The 16,858-nt window shown below is 57.2% G+C and overlaps 1 protein-coding gene across 1 annotated transcript in view; it reads left to right on the forward strand.

Moving 5' to 3' along the window:
• Positions 1 to 446: 446 nt before the first annotated feature.
• The window catches only part of TMPRSS6 (transmembrane serine protease 6), a 32,217-nt gene continuing 15,805 nt past the window's right edge, over positions 447 to 16,858 (forward strand). The window contains exons 1-9 of the mRNA XM_030856078.2: positions 447 to 642; positions 5,726 to 5,859; positions 7,082 to 7,149; positions 7,712 to 7,896; positions 8,156 to 8,197; positions 11,154 to 11,358; positions 14,189 to 14,325; positions 15,660 to 15,772; positions 16,076 to 16,185. Coding sequence (XP_030711938.1) covers positions 447 to 642; positions 5,726 to 5,859; positions 7,082 to 7,149; positions 7,712 to 7,896; positions 8,156 to 8,197; positions 11,154 to 11,358; positions 14,189 to 14,325; positions 15,660 to 15,772; positions 16,076 to 16,185 — 1,190 coding nt within the window. The remainder of the gene's footprint in view (positions 643 to 5,725; positions 5,860 to 7,081; positions 7,150 to 7,711; positions 7,897 to 8,155; positions 8,198 to 11,153; positions 11,359 to 14,188; positions 14,326 to 15,659; positions 15,773 to 16,075; positions 16,186 to 16,858) is intronic.

Genomic DNA, 16,858 nt, shown 5'->3' on the forward strand with positions numbered 1-16,858 from the left:
ATTGAATCGATGATGTGGAAGCTTTGCTATTGAGAAACAGGAGGAAGGAAAAAACATCCCCCGAATGGGAGGGAAGCTGAGGGCAAGAGGAACTGGTTTACAGAAACTTGTACTCCGTGTATGCACCCCAGTTCCATCTGCGGGTACCTTGGGGGGTGGGGTTCAGGCAGTGAAACCTCCATCTCTCCTCTGACCGCAGATGCAAAGGTAGGGATTCTGGAGCCAGACCAGGTCCAGCTGGTCACCTGGGCGAGTTGCTCTGAGACGTGCTTCGCTCCTCTGTGAGCTGGCTCAGTGCTCACTTTCAATTACTGCTAGCTGGCGTTATTCTCCTCCTCCCCCAAAAGGCAGGGGTGCCGTCTTACTTCCGCGCAAGGTTGGTGTTCAGTAAAGACTCCCTTGCAAATGCCAGGCTTTTTCCAACCCTGGTCTGTTTCCTTGCCAGGATGTCCATGGCCGAGGCCCCCCAAGCGGCTGGCGGGCAGGGCGATGGAGGTGATGGAGAAGAGGCAGAGCCGGAGGGGATGTTTAAGGCCCCCGAGGACTCCAAGAGAAAAGTCCGCGACTACCTCCGCCTGGCTCCCCTCTGGCTGGCCCTGGTTGTGTTGGCTTCAGTGGGGGTCCTGCTCTGGTATCTCCTAGGTAACTGCGGGGCCCTTGGGAGAGGTACCTGGGGAGGACTTGGGGTGGTCGAGGGGGCACAGCAGGACAGATCAGGATTCCAGGCTCAGCAATGCCTAGAAACCACTGTGCGACCTTGGACATGCACTTCTCTCTGAGTCTCCGTTCCTGTCCCATGAGATGGGAGTGCAAGTTCCTTGCTGGGGCCTAGTGGCCACAGTTCCCAGCAGCTGCGGAAGGAGTGCTCTCCCAGAACCCAGTTCTTGTAAAGTGACAAGCTGAAGGGGTGTAAACATTGCCTCCCCTTGCCTGCAGCCCTCCTGGGTTGCCCCTGGGGCTTGGAGCCACCAGGCTCAGCTGGAGGAGGCCCAGTGGTGCTGGTGGTGCCTGGCACCAATGAGTGCGTCTGCTCACTGGAGCCCGATCTGGGAGCTCTTCTAGGGTGGGGACCATAGCTCTATCATCTCGGGGTCTCCAGGGCCCAGCATGAGTGGGAACGAAGGGGAGGGGGGCACAGAACTCAGGTGTCCAGGGGGGTGTCCATGCACGTAGATGGCTTTATACCCCAGCATGGGCACATGTGGAATTCAACCCAGAGGGAATGTGGGTGCGGGTGGGGGGAGAGCAAGAATGCCCAGAGCAGGTAGCTCAGGCATCTCCCATGTCCTGAATTTTGGCCCCTCCCTCTCTGGTATCACAGCCCTCAGTCAGTCCCCTGGAACCCCAGGAGCAACTGGCCCATGCTCTGGGTCCATTCGTCCATCCTATTCATTCATTCAGTACTGAGGACCTCCTATATGCCAGCTCTGTGCCAGGCTGTAGAGATAGTTCTGTTCTCACCATAATGCTTGGCATGTGCTAGGACAGAGAAAGCAGAGGGTGCCCCGGTGGAACCCTAGCAGGGACAGCCCACCTTGCCCAAGTGATCAGAGACCTCCCATTAAGCACTCTGCAAAAGTTAGATCATTTTCTTACTGACTGCATCTCCTGGTGGAATTTCAGGTCCACTGAAAGGAATGGGGACCCACTTTGGAGCAGCCACTGGGGAGCTCAGCCTCGGCCCAGCTCTAGAGGGGGGCGAGGTGGGGGGGTATTCTGGAACCCCCGGGTTGAAGCTGTTAGGAAGCCTGGGTCTGATGAGGACCCACCTGCCGTGATGTCGGATGGATTGATTCTGTTCAGAGCCGAGCAACGCAGGCCGGGAGTGGAAGCCGTGTGCATTTCACCACCGGCAGGAAGCCGGCGCCCCAGATAACACGGGGCTGCCGAGGCCTCCTTAGGCTGCGGGATAATTAGTCTTAAGGGGAAACCATAGAGAGTCAGGCTGGAGGGCCAGGAACTCACCTGCCAATTGTCTTTCTGCTCAGAGTCTGATTTCTCCTGATTACACTCCTGGAGTGAATCACCCCGCTGGGGGTGGGTGCTCCGTGGGGCTGAGGACCCAGGGGGTGAGTGCCCCAAAGCCTCCACTGGGGGAAGCCAACCCAGAGGGATGAGGGATGAGGACAGAGGAGGCACTTTTGGAGATATGTGAACGATTCCTCCCGCGCGGGGCCAGGCTGTGCTCTGGGTACCGGGCACTGGACGAGGAGATGAGTCAGAGACACGCGGTGTCTGGTCTGGAAGGGGAGCTGTACGAGAGGCCTATTGCACTGGAACAGGATAAGCCTGAAGGAGCGAACGACTGGTTAAGTGGCAGCCTGACCCAGAAAGTGGCCCAGGAGAGGAGAGGGTGGGGGCCGGCTTCCCAAGGCCGGTGGGCCCTGGGCTGGTCCACTTGGAGCCCAGTAGCGGGTCCCTTCATGCCGCCCAGCTGTATCTCCCTGGTCTTCTCCTTCTCCTGCTCTCCTGGGCCACAGTTTTATGCTTTATTCTCAAACCTTCCTCACCCCCCACCCACTTTGCCCCCTGCTTCAATGAGAAAACGGAACTACTCCGAAGGGAAGCCCCATAGATGCCCTCCCAGGTGTACCCACGTGCTCCGTGCTCTGCCCATCCCCACGTGCGAAACAGCCCTGCCCCATCTAGTCAGCTGTCCTCCCGGCCCAGATCCCACTCCCTTTGTACTCGTGGTGGCCAGGCTCCAGCCATGTCCGCTCTCTCCTCCGGTGGCATCGTCCATCACTGTACAGGGCTTCTCGTTGCTCCTGTACCGAATCCCTCTCGTGCCTGCACACACACACACACACACACACACACGCACACACACAGCCATTTCTCTGCTCCCCTTTGCAGCAAATCCCTGTCGTTTGAAAACGCTTCGGCCCCCCGTTCCACGCCTCTTTCGGGCGCCCTTTCTGATCTGACTCCCTGCCCCTCACCCCCGAAACTCCACCAGTGCTTGTCAGGGTCACCAGTCCTCACGTTGCAGAATCCGGCGGTCAGTCCTCGTTGCATTTGTTCCATTGGCAGCACGTGACCGGGCGCCTCCCTGCCTCCTCCTTGACACGTTATCCTTACTTGGCTTCCAGGGCGCCCACACTTTCTTTTCCCTCAGCTCATGGTGACTTCTCCTCCTCCTCCTCTCTGCTCCCCCGCCACCCCGACATTCCCTTATGCCCTGAAGATTCCCAAATTTTCATTTCCAATCTGGGCCTCTCCCTTGAGCGCCACTGTATCACCGGGGCCTGCCCCTCCCCCAGGATGTCTAAGTGCATCTCAGACCCCACTGACAGTTAACTCTCCTGTGAATTGTCAGTCTACCTTCTGAGGATATTTTAAAGGGGCTTTCCTATATATATATATATATATTTTTTTTTTTTTTTTTTTTTTTGCGGTACGCGGGCCTCTCACTGTTGTGGCCTCTCCCGTTGCGGAGCAACAGGCTCCGGACGCGCAGGCTCAGCGGCCATGGCTCACGGACCCAGGTGCTCTGCGGCATGTGGGATCTTCCTGGACCGGGGCCCGAACCCGCGTCCCCTGCGTCGGCAGGCGGACTCCCAACCACTGCGCCACCAGGGAAGCCCCGGGGCTTTCATTTTTAATTGATGTTTACCAGTTGTTAATATAAAATGATATTGAACTATTGATTTTCCATGTTTCAGAGGCAATGTGTGTTTATATATGAGATTTTCGGAAGTTCGAGATGTTGAGAAAATGGTATATGACTTTCGGGTATCATCAATAGTGACCTAAGAGGGCTTCCCTGGTGGCGCAGTGGTTGAGGGTCCGCCTGCCGATGCAGGGGACGCGGGTTCGTGCCCCGGTCCAGGAAGATCCCACGTGCTGCGGAGCGGCTGGGCCCGTGAGCCATGGCCACTGGGCCTGCGCGTCTGGAGCCTGTGCTCCGCAACGGGAGAGGCCACAGCAGTGAGAGGCCCGCGTACTGCAAATAAATAAATAAATAAATAAATAAAAATAGTGACCTAAGAAAATCCTTTAAAATTGAAAAAAAAATGGAGAGAGCATCCCAGGTGGTGGCCATTCCATCCTTCCCGTTGCTCCCCTAACTGCTCTCTTTATTTTACTCCCCAGCCCCAATTTGCCACCAGCAAACCTGGTCCTCTCTAACCCCAAAACATACCCTGACTCCAATCATTTCTCTCCCTCTTCGCTGTGCAGCCTGGTCCAGTCTCCCCTGGACCACTCTCACTTGATGGCTGCAGGAGCCTCCTGCAGTTCTCTCTGCTTCTGCCTTTGCCTCCTTAGAGCCTGTTCTCAACACAAAGGCAGAGGGATATTTTTACAAAGCAAATCAGATCATCTAACTTCTCTGCTTAGAGCCTCCCAGGGCTCCTGTCTCACTCAGAGCAAAAATCAAAGTCCTTCCAGGGTTGCAAGGCCCTACATGACCTCCCCCTCCCCCATGTCATCTCCTCCTGCTCTCCCCTAGCTCACTCCTTGCTGTTCCTCAAACATCCAGACAAGCTCCTGCCTCAGGGCCTTTGCACTTGCCAGTCTGCTGCCTGAAATGCTCGTCCCATAGATTAACATCCACATGGCTGATACCATCTCCCTCTTCTCTGGCCTCCAAGTTGCAGCCCACACCAGCCCTTGATTTCCACGCCACTTACACCTCTAACGTGTTATGTCCTATGTTTGTTGTTTATTGTCTGTCTTTCTTGTTAGACTACAAGCTCTGAAGGACAGGTTTGTTTTTTCTTGATTATTTTGTTCATTGTTATACTGGTATATTCCCAAGTGCTCTAGGCCAGTCCCTAAACATAGCAGGTTCTCAATAAATATTTATTGAATGAATGAATAAATGACTGAATAGGGGTATAAACCCTGGGCTGTGAATCTATTGTCTTCACATCAGCCAAAACAATCTTTGCAAAACGGAAATCTGATGACGTCATCCCTGATTTTAAACCTTGCGTGGTTTCCCTTGCTCATTAGGGAAAGACCAAAATCTTGCCCTGCTGATGTCTCAATCTCTTATTATACCTCCCCCCATCTGACTGCTCCAGCCAAACAGGCTTTTGGCCCTGCTCCTCGCCATGATCCCTCTGTCGCAGGGCCTTTGCACGTGCTCTTCCTGCTGCCCTGAAGGTACTTCCCTCTTTCCCCTCTTCCCAGTTTACTCTCCACTCCTCCCATCTCAGATGGAGGGTCACCCTGGCCCAGGTTTTCTTTGTCATGTCCCCCCCTCAATAGCAACTTGTGCTTCTTCAAGACGCTGCTGGCATATGAATCCCACAGGTTGTACGGTTACTGGGGGAACATCTGCCTTACCCACTACTGTCAGCTCCACACTGGGGGACCCATCTGTCTTGGTTTATCAGTGTACCCCACATGGTAGGTGCCACCTGGACAACCCGCTGGACAACACAGAGGTGCTGAACCAAGAACTTGACCTGCTGGGCCCATGTGGGTTTCTCGGCATCTATGTCCTGGACCGATCACTGTGTCGGCTTCTGCCTGGGAGCCTCTGGGACACCATTCATCAGTTGGCCTCTCTCCTCCCTGGCATTCTGGGATGAGTTTGTCACTACACACACTCTGAATGACAGTGACAAAGAGGATGATGATGGTGGTGGTGCCTTGGAGGCCCAAGATGCTGGAGGCTGAGTGGGGGTTCAGGGTGGCAGAAGAAGGTGTGGGGGACACAGGAGCCGTCCCCATCTGTTCCCTTGGTTAACTTTGCTGGTTTCTTCCTGGGTAGGGCACAAGGCAGAGATGACGGTCAGCCAGGTATACTCAGGCAGCCTCCGCGTGCTCAATCGCCACTTCTCCCAGGACCTTGCCCGCCGGGAGTCCAGTGCCTTCCGCAGTGAAACCACCAAAGCTCAGATGATGGTAGGAAGGATTGCGGGGATGGGAGGGAAGGACGGTGGGGACAAGAAGGGAGAGGGGAGGGGCCTGATCACGTCAAGCCAGTGGGTTAGTCCATCCAGCACACTCACTGGGATCAGAGCCCTGTTCCAGGCACAATGGAAACGAGGTGGTGTAGGGTGGTGGGAAAGGTAGTGGGCTCTGGGGTCAAATGCACTTGGACTAAATCCTGATTGTGCCACTTAGTAGAAGCATGACCTTAGGAAATTAGGGCAGTGCAGGGATGCTGCCCGGACCCAGCCACACACCCTCTCTTGCCGGGCAATGGCTTACTTCACTGGGGATGGTCTCCCATGGCCAGCACCTGCCACTCTTAGGTCGCAGGACAGCACCCTGAAGGGCAGGCCGGAAGTGCTGAGGAGTTACGCCCAGCAGCAACCCTCAGACGTGAGGGATGGAGAAGGTGGATAAATACCCCGGCTCCCTTGGCCCTTGGTGGGAGCGGTTCTGAAGATGCCCCCGCAGCCTCTCAGAGGTCCCTGTCGGCTTGCACCTCAGTTGCCACAGCTCTGGCCGGCACCTTCACAGCCGTGAATGGCTGCCTCCCTGCCCATCTGTTTTCCCCACTGGTGTTCCTTGGAATCACCTCCAAATAAACCGCCTGCCTCAGGACCCGCTTCTGGGAGACCCGAACAAGGCTCTCTTTCCTTCCGTGTAAAGTGGAGTGATAACAACAGTGCCTGTCTGTAGGGTTGTCGTGGGGTTGAAATGAGAGAGGAGAGTGTGGACATTACCTCTACGCCGTTCAGGTGCTTTAAGAACCCACAGTCCTGCATTCCACCCTGCCGGTGGCACTGCCACTGAACACGTGCAGAGACCAGGCAGCTCAGCTCCCGTGGCTGGTGGCGGGGCTGAGGAGGGGACTTGGGAACCTAGTGGGGCTTCTCAGAGTCGAGGAGTGACTTCTGATGAGGGGGAGAGGCCACTGGCGGTCTGACTGAGGTCAGAGCTGGTAGACGTGGAGGTGTCAGGGGCAGTGCCCGGGTGTAGGGGGAGGGGTAAAAAGATGGAATGAGGTTTGTTTCCCGGCGTGGCCACCGCCCACCGTGTGACCACGGGCAAGCCTCTCTACCCCGTAGGCTCCTCGTCAAGCAGGGCTGCTGGGAGGGGCAAAGGGCATCCCAGGGCAGGAGGGGGTTTCTACAGAGGGTCTCCAGGGGGCTCTGCTTTTTTCCCCTCCTTTTAGCTCAAGGAGCTCATTGCCAGCACCTGCCTGGGTACTTACTACAACTCTAGCTCCGTCTACTCCTTTGGGTGAGTCGCCCGGGTCCCACGACCGGCCCCTGCTAGAACTTTAGACTCAAAGAATGAAAGACACTGTAGGCTTCTGAGGCAATGGCTTCATGTTTTAAAATGGGGAAACTGAGGCACGGAGAGGAAACTTGGCTTCCTGCATGTGACCTCCCTTCACCCAGCTTGGCTTTCTCATCTGGAGAATGGGCACAATGGTGTGGTAGGGATTACCCTAGACAGTGGCCGTGGCGCCCTTAGCAACGGCCTGATGGGTATCAGGTGAGGACATGGAGGAGCGGTAGGCAGCTGTCCCATTCACTTATGACTGGGTCCGTGGCACACAACCTAACCTCTCGTGCCTCAGTTTTCTCATCTGTGAAATGGGGCTGTTGAGAGCCCCTTCCTCAGAGGTTGTTAGGAGACTTCCAAGTGATAGTGGAGAGCAGAGACTGACAAGTAGTAAGCGCTCAACGCGCATGAGCCGCAGTTGGTGTCCTCCCCCAGCTCCTATCAGGAGCAGGGTGCTGGGCGGGGCCCAAAGTCCAGGCTCCGCCCCCAGCCCCTCTCACTGCTGCCACATCAGGGAGGGACCGCTCACCTGCTTTTTCTGGTTCATCCTCCAAATCCCCGAGCACCGCCGGCCGATGCTGAGCCCCGAGGTGGTGCGGGCCCTGCTGGTGGAGGAGCTGCTGTCCACGGCCAACAGCTCGGCCCCTGCTCCCTACAGGGCCGAGTATGAGGTGGACCCCGAGGGCCTGGTGATCCTGGGTCAGTACTGGGGACCGGGAACGTGGGACGGTCTGGCAAGGCCTGGGAAGGCTGCTGCCAGGGCTGGGATGCTCTCGGGGATGGGCCCCCCACTGAGTGGCCAGGAGCCAGGACTGAGGGGTGGGGGCATGGGGGAGGGCAGTCAGGGTCAATGTCAGACAGGCTGGCTCTGATAGTCTCTTCTATTTTTATTTTGTATTTCATTTTATTTATTTATTTTTGTTCTCTGTTTATTTGTTTGTTCGTTTCCTTTTAACAGAAGCCAGTGTGAAAGACATAGTTGCACTGAATTCCACGCTGGGTACGCGACTTTGGTTTTTCCTCCCCACTTTCCTTTTGAGTTGGTGTTTTCCTTGGTTTGGTTGAGTGTCAGGGGGCCACATGGCTTCTATGGGTGCAGGAGGCATGGTCTGGGGTTACCCAGGGGGCACCACGGTGGCCTCAGTGATGGGTCCTGAGCGAGACTGGGGGCTTGTGGGGGGAGGGGAGGAGGTGTTGTGCACATGTGAACACGTGTGTGTGTGTCTTGTACAAAAGTGTGTGTGTGTTGCGTGTGTGGGGGGTGAGCGAGTAGCAGATTTATTTGCACATCAATGTGACCCTACTTTTCGATCATGGAATTCCATTTGCCCACAATCTACCATTTCTACTGATGGTAGAAAATAATCTTGCCAATTCGAGGTATGTCAATCACTTTGGCTTTAAAACTTGGTCTCTGGGAGATATTTCTGTCACATTCAAGGATACTCCCTCCAACTTTTCCTTCCCTTTCTCAGCCAGCCAGGCTAATCTGCCCTCTCCTCCCACCCCACCCCCATGCCCTATTGCTAGAGTCACCTTGCTTTTCTCCAAGGGGCTCCAGTCTTCCCACTGAACCCTGGGAAGCAGAGCACCAGCAGGGCCACCATGCTGCACAACGCCAGGGAACGCTGCCCACGTTATGGTCTGTGTGACTGGAGACTCCTGCACTTGTGCAGTGTGTCACCTAGGCTACTGTACCCTGTGGCTCCGAGCATGAGTTCCAAAATTCCCAGATTCTTCCTAGACTACCTGGGGAGGCAGAGTTGACATCCTGGTTATACCTTTTCTGACCTTCCTCTCCTCCCATGTGGCTGGTCACATGCTTATTTCCTTGGTGAATGGAGGTGGTGGAGTCAAAGGACAATTTTCAAATACTGAAAATCATGATTCTCATACAAAGATATGAGCACATATCAAAGACTTATTTAACTCACTGATGAAGGGACCAGTAGGATGTTCCCTCCTTGTGTCCAAAGGAGAGCACAAGAAACACATCTTGTGCTTATCTGTCATCTGTCTATCATCTAACACTGCATTGGTGCACATGTTGCTCTGACCCTTGGTCTGGAATGGGCCTTTCCATTGCCCTTGGCTGTGCCGGGTGTCCACGTGTCCCCAAGTTTCTGGCAGTTACTTTATCATGATCCTCATTTAGTTCAGTGCATGTCCAGAGCCCCTGCCCTCCTGGAGCGCAATGCCTAATGGGGCGAGGATGACAATTCAAGTCCTCTAAATGGGCTTTTGGGGCAGTTTGTCCATGCCAGGCCCCATGCTTGCTCTGAAGACACCAGCTGACCGTGTCCTCACCCCTGCCCTCGGAAGAGCTCTGAGCCCCATGAGGGAGACACACACATAAACAGAATCTCACATCACCTAGTGCCAGGGCTAGGACAGAGGTCCTGGAGGCAGTGCAGAAAGGGAATCGTTCTGCCCTGGGGACAGAGGTGGACCCTGGGGGCTGTGAGCCAAAGCAGAGGAAGGGATGTGCTTCTAGAGGGAGGAAGGAGTTGCTCCTGACCGGGGGGTCCTGGAAGGCTTCACGGAGGAGGGGGCAACAGACTCAGGATTGGGGGGTAGGTAGGAATCTGTCAGGTCCAGTGGGGAAGGGGCCAGGTGAGGAGAACACAGAAGGCAGTTTCATTTGCTTTCGCCCAGGCTCCCCAAAGATGTTTCTGATTATCAACAGAGACCAGCACATCCCTCTCCACTTAATTTGCTTCACAAAAAAAGTAATTATTAAAATGGCAAAAGCAAAGCATCACCTTGGAGCAAGATTTAAAGAATATAAACGCCTAGGAACAGCCAGGCACCTTTCTCCAGGGGTCCTGACCCTTCCCCTTGCAGATGTCAGAGCTCTCTCCCTGGGGAGGTCGGCTCCCCAGCTGGAGTCAGGATGGCCAGGGAAGAGGGAGTTGAACAAGAGACAGCAGTATCAGAGCAAAGCCTGTTCACTCACCTCCATTCCCTTCCTGGTCCTCAGAACCACACAGAGAAGGAGGTGGGACAGGGGTTAGTACTTTGTCCATTTGACGGAACTCAGCGTGGCTGAGTGACTGGCCCAGAGTCACGCAGCTGATAAGAGGTGGTGCCGGGACAACCACGCAGCGTCTGGACTCCCCGCATACCAGGCTGCCTCCCACATCCGGGGCTCACTCCCGAATCCTTACTGCTTCCTGGCAGAGCAGCCATCCTCCCTGCTTCACAGGCTCATGATGACGTTTAAACGACATACTTATGGCAGCATACTAGCTTGAGCTCACTTCCTCTACCCGGGCTGCCTCCCAGCCCCACTGGAACACACTCCCTTCTCTCCACCTGAAATGAAGGCCCCAGCCCGCTCCCCTTATTGCTTGGTCATCCCACTGGTCTCCCGGCCTCCTCAGCTTTGCTCCCAGTAGCCAGAGGAGTCTGTGATCCAAGCCCGACCGTGTCCCAGCCCTGCCTAACCTTCCACGGCTCCCACGGCCGCAGGAGGAAAAGGCTTCTCTCCTGGGCGTGATCTGGGTCCTGCCTCCCTCCTCCCACTTGCCCTCCTGACTCAAAGTCCCCTGTCCGCCCTGGCCTGCGGCCCTTTCCTCACTCTGTGACCTCCCAGGACTTCCCTGGGAGCCCTCACTTCTGAGCTATTCCGCCCAGTGCCTGCATCTGTCCCTGCTGCTCTCCTTGTTCCTGGCAAGTGACGGGACCTTTCTCTGGCACTCGCCTGGCATGGAGAGCTCAGTGAGTACTAAGGGAACGAATGAATGAACCAATGAATGAGTGCATGGTTGAGGAGGCTGGGGATGGAGCAGTAGGGAAACAGAAAGCTGGGATATAGCATATCTGGGCTGACCCCCATCCAGCTACTCTCCCTGCCCCACCCCTGCTTGGGTGAGGACCTGACAGGGCTGGGCCCACCGTGGGTCTCTCCTCCCAGCTAACAGGGCTCAGGGGGCCTGTCCCTCTCCCCACTCCAGGCTGCTACCGCTACAGCTACGTGGGCCAGGGCCAGGTCCTCCGGCTGAAGGGGCCCGACCCCCTGGCCTCCAGCTGCCTGTGGCACCTGCAGGGCCCCGAGGATCTCATGCTCAAACTCCGGCTCGAGTGGATGCTGGCTGACTGCCGGGACCGGCTGGCCATGTACGATGTGGCTGGGCCCCTCGAGAGGAGGCTTATCACCTCGTGAGTCCCTGGGAGGGCAGTGGGGGGAGGGTTGGGAAGGGGGTGACGGTGTGGGGCCAAAGCCACACCCAGTGTTCTGAGACAAGGGGCTGTGTGACCCCAGGCCCTGGTATTTGGTATCCGGGAGACAGTGAGGCCAGCCCAGAGGGAGATGGTGAGAGGAGACTGGAAAAGGCTATGTGCTGTGAGCAATCCCCTTCCCCTCCCCCAGCCTCGGTTTCCCCATTTGTAACAAAACAGGTGTACTAGATGACCCCTAAGGTCAGCTCTGGGAGGCGACGTGATCTTGTTAGAATGCTCCAGAGTCTGGCAGCCCCAGACTTCCAACCATACTCTACCGCTTTCTAGCAGTGTGCTCTAAGCCAAGTTACTTTGCCTCTCTGCGCCTCAGTTTCCTCACCTGTAAAATGGGTGCACAGCCATGCCTACCTTGCAGGGTTATTGCGAGGATTTAAATCAGACCTGCTGGGCCAGGCTCCTTACACACAGTAATGCTGTCCATTATTACTATACATTAAATGTATCCATTAAACATCCAGTAGCTACCCATTACTACTATCACTATATATAGTCGAGTTGGGGCTGAGTCACCAAGGGCATGGAATGCCAGGAGCTATCTGAACCTTAATACTTGCTAAGTGAGGAACTAACAGAAAGTTCTTGAGCAGAGGAGAAGGGCTTTAGGATATGACATGGAATGCAGAAGGCGGGCAGGTGGTGGGCTGTGGGGAGACCATGAAGGGGCTGGAAATGGCCTTGGCCTCCAGGAGCCTGATCACCCCCCCACTGGATGGGAGAGGGGAGTAGGTCTGTAGGAGGTCAGGGGACACCCTGGGGCACCAGGCTGCTGCCTCCTCTGTCTTTCTCAGGCACCCAGCTTCCAGCTTTCGGGATGGGGGTGGGACCTGCATGTTCAAGATCAAGGGCAGTCCTGAAGGGCGAGCTGGGTGAAGGTTCTCCCCGGCCCCCTCCCCTGGGGCCTCTCTGACTCTCCAGGGTCTGAGGCTGTGCTCTCATCTGCAGCCCTCCCCCCGCCCCCCCACCGCCCTGCCACATGCTGACCGCCATCTGGCGTGTGCATGGGCTGGGTTCCTGGAGGGCCCTGGGGAGCCCAGAGAAGCCAGACACAGCTCATTTCCAGGAATGATGAGGGTGGGAACGCTTCAGCGCTTTCCCTGGGGCTTCTCCAAGTGCCCCCCGCAGCCTGCTGCTGCAGAGGGGACCTGACTGCCGGCTCAGCTCTGTCCCTACTCACTGTGGCACCAGGTGGCTCACTCCGTCTCAGACCCTTGGAGAAGGTGTAAAATGACGGGTCAGACAAGACTGGAGAGGTCCTCAGACTTGCACCCCAGACCATGAAGGGGGGACTTTGGTGGTAATGGGAAGACGCGGGGGCGGGGTTGGAGGGCGGGGGGAGCTGGTGGGGCCTCCACCAACTTTCACCTCGTTTTAGTTACAACAAGGGCTCAGCTGCTAAGTAAATAAAAGAAATCCCTAATATTAAAAGCAACTAATAAAGGCGACCTCAGGTCCCTCTTAATCCGTATATCTTACCTCCCACCTCCTGGAGGAGGGGAGCAGTGGAGCTGGGGAGGGCCTGGTACCGCAGGGTGGACCCCTCCCCCCGCCCCCCACAGTGAGATCAAGCCAGCGGTGGTCAAAGCAGGAGGACGAGGAAGTGGGGACCAGTGCCTGGGCAGGCGGAGGCCAGGGGAAATGCCCCTTCCCAGGACCCTGGGGCACCAGGACCCTCCTGGGGAAATTCCTGGGATTGCTCAGTCTTCCCTCCAGTGGCCAGGGTTGCCAGGGCTGCTGTGGGTGGTGTTTTTGAGGCTGTGCTTGGATTTCTCGCGCTTCCCTGGGTGCCTGCAGCCCCCCACGTGGCCACCCACTCCCATCGGTCAAGGCCAGAGCTCCAGGGCCGGCGCCGGCCAGGCAGTACCCCGCAGCTGGATGCTGGCGTGCCCCCTCCGGGGAAAGCAGGGTTATTAGCTTTCTGGGAATTGGTCCACCGATTAGCAAGGGCTCCAGAGAATTCTGTCGGAGGCAAGGGGAAGTTCGGCAGATGTTGGCAAAGAGTGAGGGATAGGGAAGCCGGAAGCACCCCACCTGAGATGGGCCGACCATGGGCATGGACACAGCAGGGGCGCCAGGCGCCATCACAGGCAGTGCCTAGCGTGGGTCTGTCTCTGCTGTGGACCCAGGGTGGGGCCTTGGCACGTTCGTGAGCCTGGGTTTCCCCACCTGGAAACGAAGCGGTTGACCTTGACAATCTCTGAAAAGCCTTTTCAGGGCTGACATTCCTCTAAGAGTCTAGAATTCTAAGATACTGCTATTTCCTCTGTGCCTCCCCCATGGCAGGCTCTGGGTAGAATCCTGAGGTGTCCAAGGGATCACCAGACCACACACCTGTCTTCTCTCTATTCCAGCCCAGAACAGGGCCAGGGGTCAGGTGTGGCCAGCCAGCGTGTATAGTGCCAGTCTGGTCTGCCTACTGGGCACTCAGGGGTCACAGGGATTCTGAGGGTGTGGAGGGGTGCTATGGGCCTGGAATGAGCCCTCACAGTCGAATTGTAAGCTCCAGAAGTCTGGGTAACCTTTTGGCTTCTCTCCCCTGAGGAGCTGGCCTGACCCTTACAGGGCCTCCAGTCAGCCCCCTGGGCCAGAGACGGTCAGACACCTGCCTGAGGACACACAGCAGACTAGCTGAAGACCCAGATGTATAGGCTGCCAATCCCTCCTCCTCTGCTCCTCCCGGAAACCCGCTGCCCCCCCTGATGCCCGTCTCAGACCCTGCCTCCCCCGTCGCCACCTTTTTCTGTCCCACCAGGGTCTATGGCTGCAGTCGCCAGGAGCCCGTGGTGGAGGTCCTGGCATCGGGTGCCGTCATGGCGGTGGTCTGGAAGAAGGGCCTGCACAGCTACTATGACCCCTTCGTGCTCTCCGTGCAGCCCGTGGCCTTCCAGGGTGAGGGGTCAGGGGTCCCTAGGGGATGGGAGGGGCACAGTGGCAGAAGCCAGGGGTGCTCCTCGGGCTTGCCTTCACCTTCTTTGCTCTGGTTGGGGATGGGATGGGGGAGGGAAGGTTCTGGAAGCGCCTCTGCTCTCCAACCTCACCCCCACCCCTGGACTCCCTTTATCTCTCTCTATTCTCGCTCCATTTCCCCCACCTTCTCCCTCACCCCCTCCCCTGCCCCTCTCTCCCACCCTCCCTCATCTCCCCCTCATTCTCTCTCCTGCCCTCTTTCTGACTCTTTCTTTCCTGAGTTTACTGTCTGTCTGCCCTCCTCTCTCTGTCCTCCCCTTCCCCCTCTTCCCTCTGCACCCACCCTGGCTGAGCCTGGAGCGTGGGGTCCACCAGACAACCCTCTCACACCAAAGGCCAACCACACAGTCGTCCCTGGAGATGGCTCAGGGGAGGGCGATTCCCAGCATTCCTTGGGAAAGGGTCCCCCAGGCTGCCCCACTGAGACTTCCCCACTCTCCTCCTGCTTCCAGATTCCCCCTCCTCCACCCCCTTTCTCAGGAAGAGCACGTCCCACTCTTCACACCCGATGGCTGGCTGTCCTGGGCTGTCCTGGGCTCAGTGGAAGGGAGGGTTGCAAACAGGAACTACACAAAGAGCCTCTCCCCGCCTCTGCCGTCAGTCTGCCTCTTCCCACCGGCTTTCCCCTCCGTCCCCTGGTGTCCACCCCACTGGTCTCCTGCTGGTGGCCCAGGTCCACAGGTGACCCCTGGGAGTCCCTGGAGCTAAAGAGGTACCAGAGCTGCCCGTTCTCATGGGCGTCTCTGACATAGCTCTACGGGGAGGGAATGGGGGCTTTAGGGCCCCTGACTTCCACGGAAGGTGTTGTGCTAGCTGGGAACACACCTGCTGCCCATGCCTCGCCCTCTCACTGTGTGACGTCAGCCAAGTGGCTCCTCTTCCGCAAACCTCATCTTTGAAAAGGGGATCGATTCTCCCTCCCCAACCCCCGTAACTGTGAGACTGGCGCAGCAGTGAGCACATTCAGTAAACCGTGAAGGGTTGCACAGCTGATGTCAGTAGCGAACATTTCTTGAGCACTTACTACATACCACGTCTGTTTAATCCACTCAACTTCCCTATGAGGTATGTACTGTTATTGTCCCTGTTTCACAGATGAGGAAACTGAGGCCCAAGCTCACACATTCACACTCAGTCATCAGGCTGTACTGTTTAGTGGCAGTAGGGGGCATGGGTTTCAGCTGCCCCCCACCTGCTGGCAGGTGCAGCGGGGTGGGTCCAAGGCACCCTGTGTAACTTCTGTTCTCCGGGCCAAGCCTGTGAGGTGAATCTGACCCTGGAAGGCCGGCTGGAGCTGCAGGGTGTCCTCAGCACGCCATACTTCCCCAGCTACTACTCACCCAGCACCCACTGCTCCTGGCATCTCACGGTGAGCCCACCTACCCTCTGCCCAGAGCACCCTATAGACCTCCGGGGATCCCAGCTGGGAGGGGAGCACTGTCCTGCCTCTGCTGAAGCACCCACAGGCTGAGCTCTGGGTACCAATCCTTCCAGGGCGGGTGGGATGGTTCTGTTGCCATGGCGACGCCTGTTTGCTGAGTGACTGACAGACCTCAGCCCCAGCTGGCACTCTGTGTTGGCAGGCCCCTTCCCCGCTTTGTTGTCCTGGGAGGTGGGACCACCGCCTGGCCGCAGCCCATGGGCCGCCTGGTGACTGGCTCCTCTGTCCCAGGTGCCCTCCCTGGACTACGGCTTGGCCCTCTGGTTTGATGCTTACACTCTGCGGAGGCAGAAATACGACATGCCATGCACCCAAGGCCAGTGGACCATCCAGAACCGGAGGTACCCGCCCGGAACCCCCTTCCTGTCCCTGCAGGTAACCCCCCTCGGGAGCCCAAGTCTGGGACCTCAGAGGGGCATCAGGCCTGTCGCCTCACCCTTGACCCAGTCCCTGCCCCGGCCCCCAGCCCGGGCCTCAGCCCCCCTCCTGCCACCCAGAAGTCTCAGATACACATTTGTCATCAGCCACCTTGGATGTTGGTCCTAGTTAGAGTGAAATGGTTTCATTTCCTTGGGTGCTGCCACCCCAAATCCTTAAGCGAGATGACGCAGAGCCACAGGACTCAGTGGTGCTAGGGTGCCTTTCCCTAAACCCGCCCAAGTGCAAATGCAGACACCTCTTGCCTTGTCCCGCTCCCTGCTGTTGGCCACATTCAAGCGGCTTCCCGGCTGTGAAGCTGCAGAGCCAGCGCCCATGCCGCTCTTGCTAACCCGACCGCTTCCCAGGGCCACCCTGAGTCACCCATGCCCCCTGTGGGGCGCCAGCCCTTGCTCTCTGTCCTGCCCTTTGCCCCCCGGTGACAAAGTTCCTGAGGAAGAATTGAGTCCCTTGGGGAGGTGGGCAGGACGCAGCGTGGCCAGGCCGTCCTCTGGTCGACGTGATGCAGTTTGATCAGTCGGATGAAGGCTGGGAAATGCCCACTGTGGCTGGCACCCTGTGGGCCACTGTTGGTCC

Source organism: Globicephala melas, chromosome 10 (assembly GCF_963455315.2).
Source record: "Globicephala melas chromosome 10, mGloMel1.2, whole genome shotgun sequence".
In the NCBI taxonomy this organism is placed as follows: Eukaryota; Metazoa; Chordata; class Mammalia; order Artiodactyla; family Delphinidae; genus Globicephala; species Globicephala melas.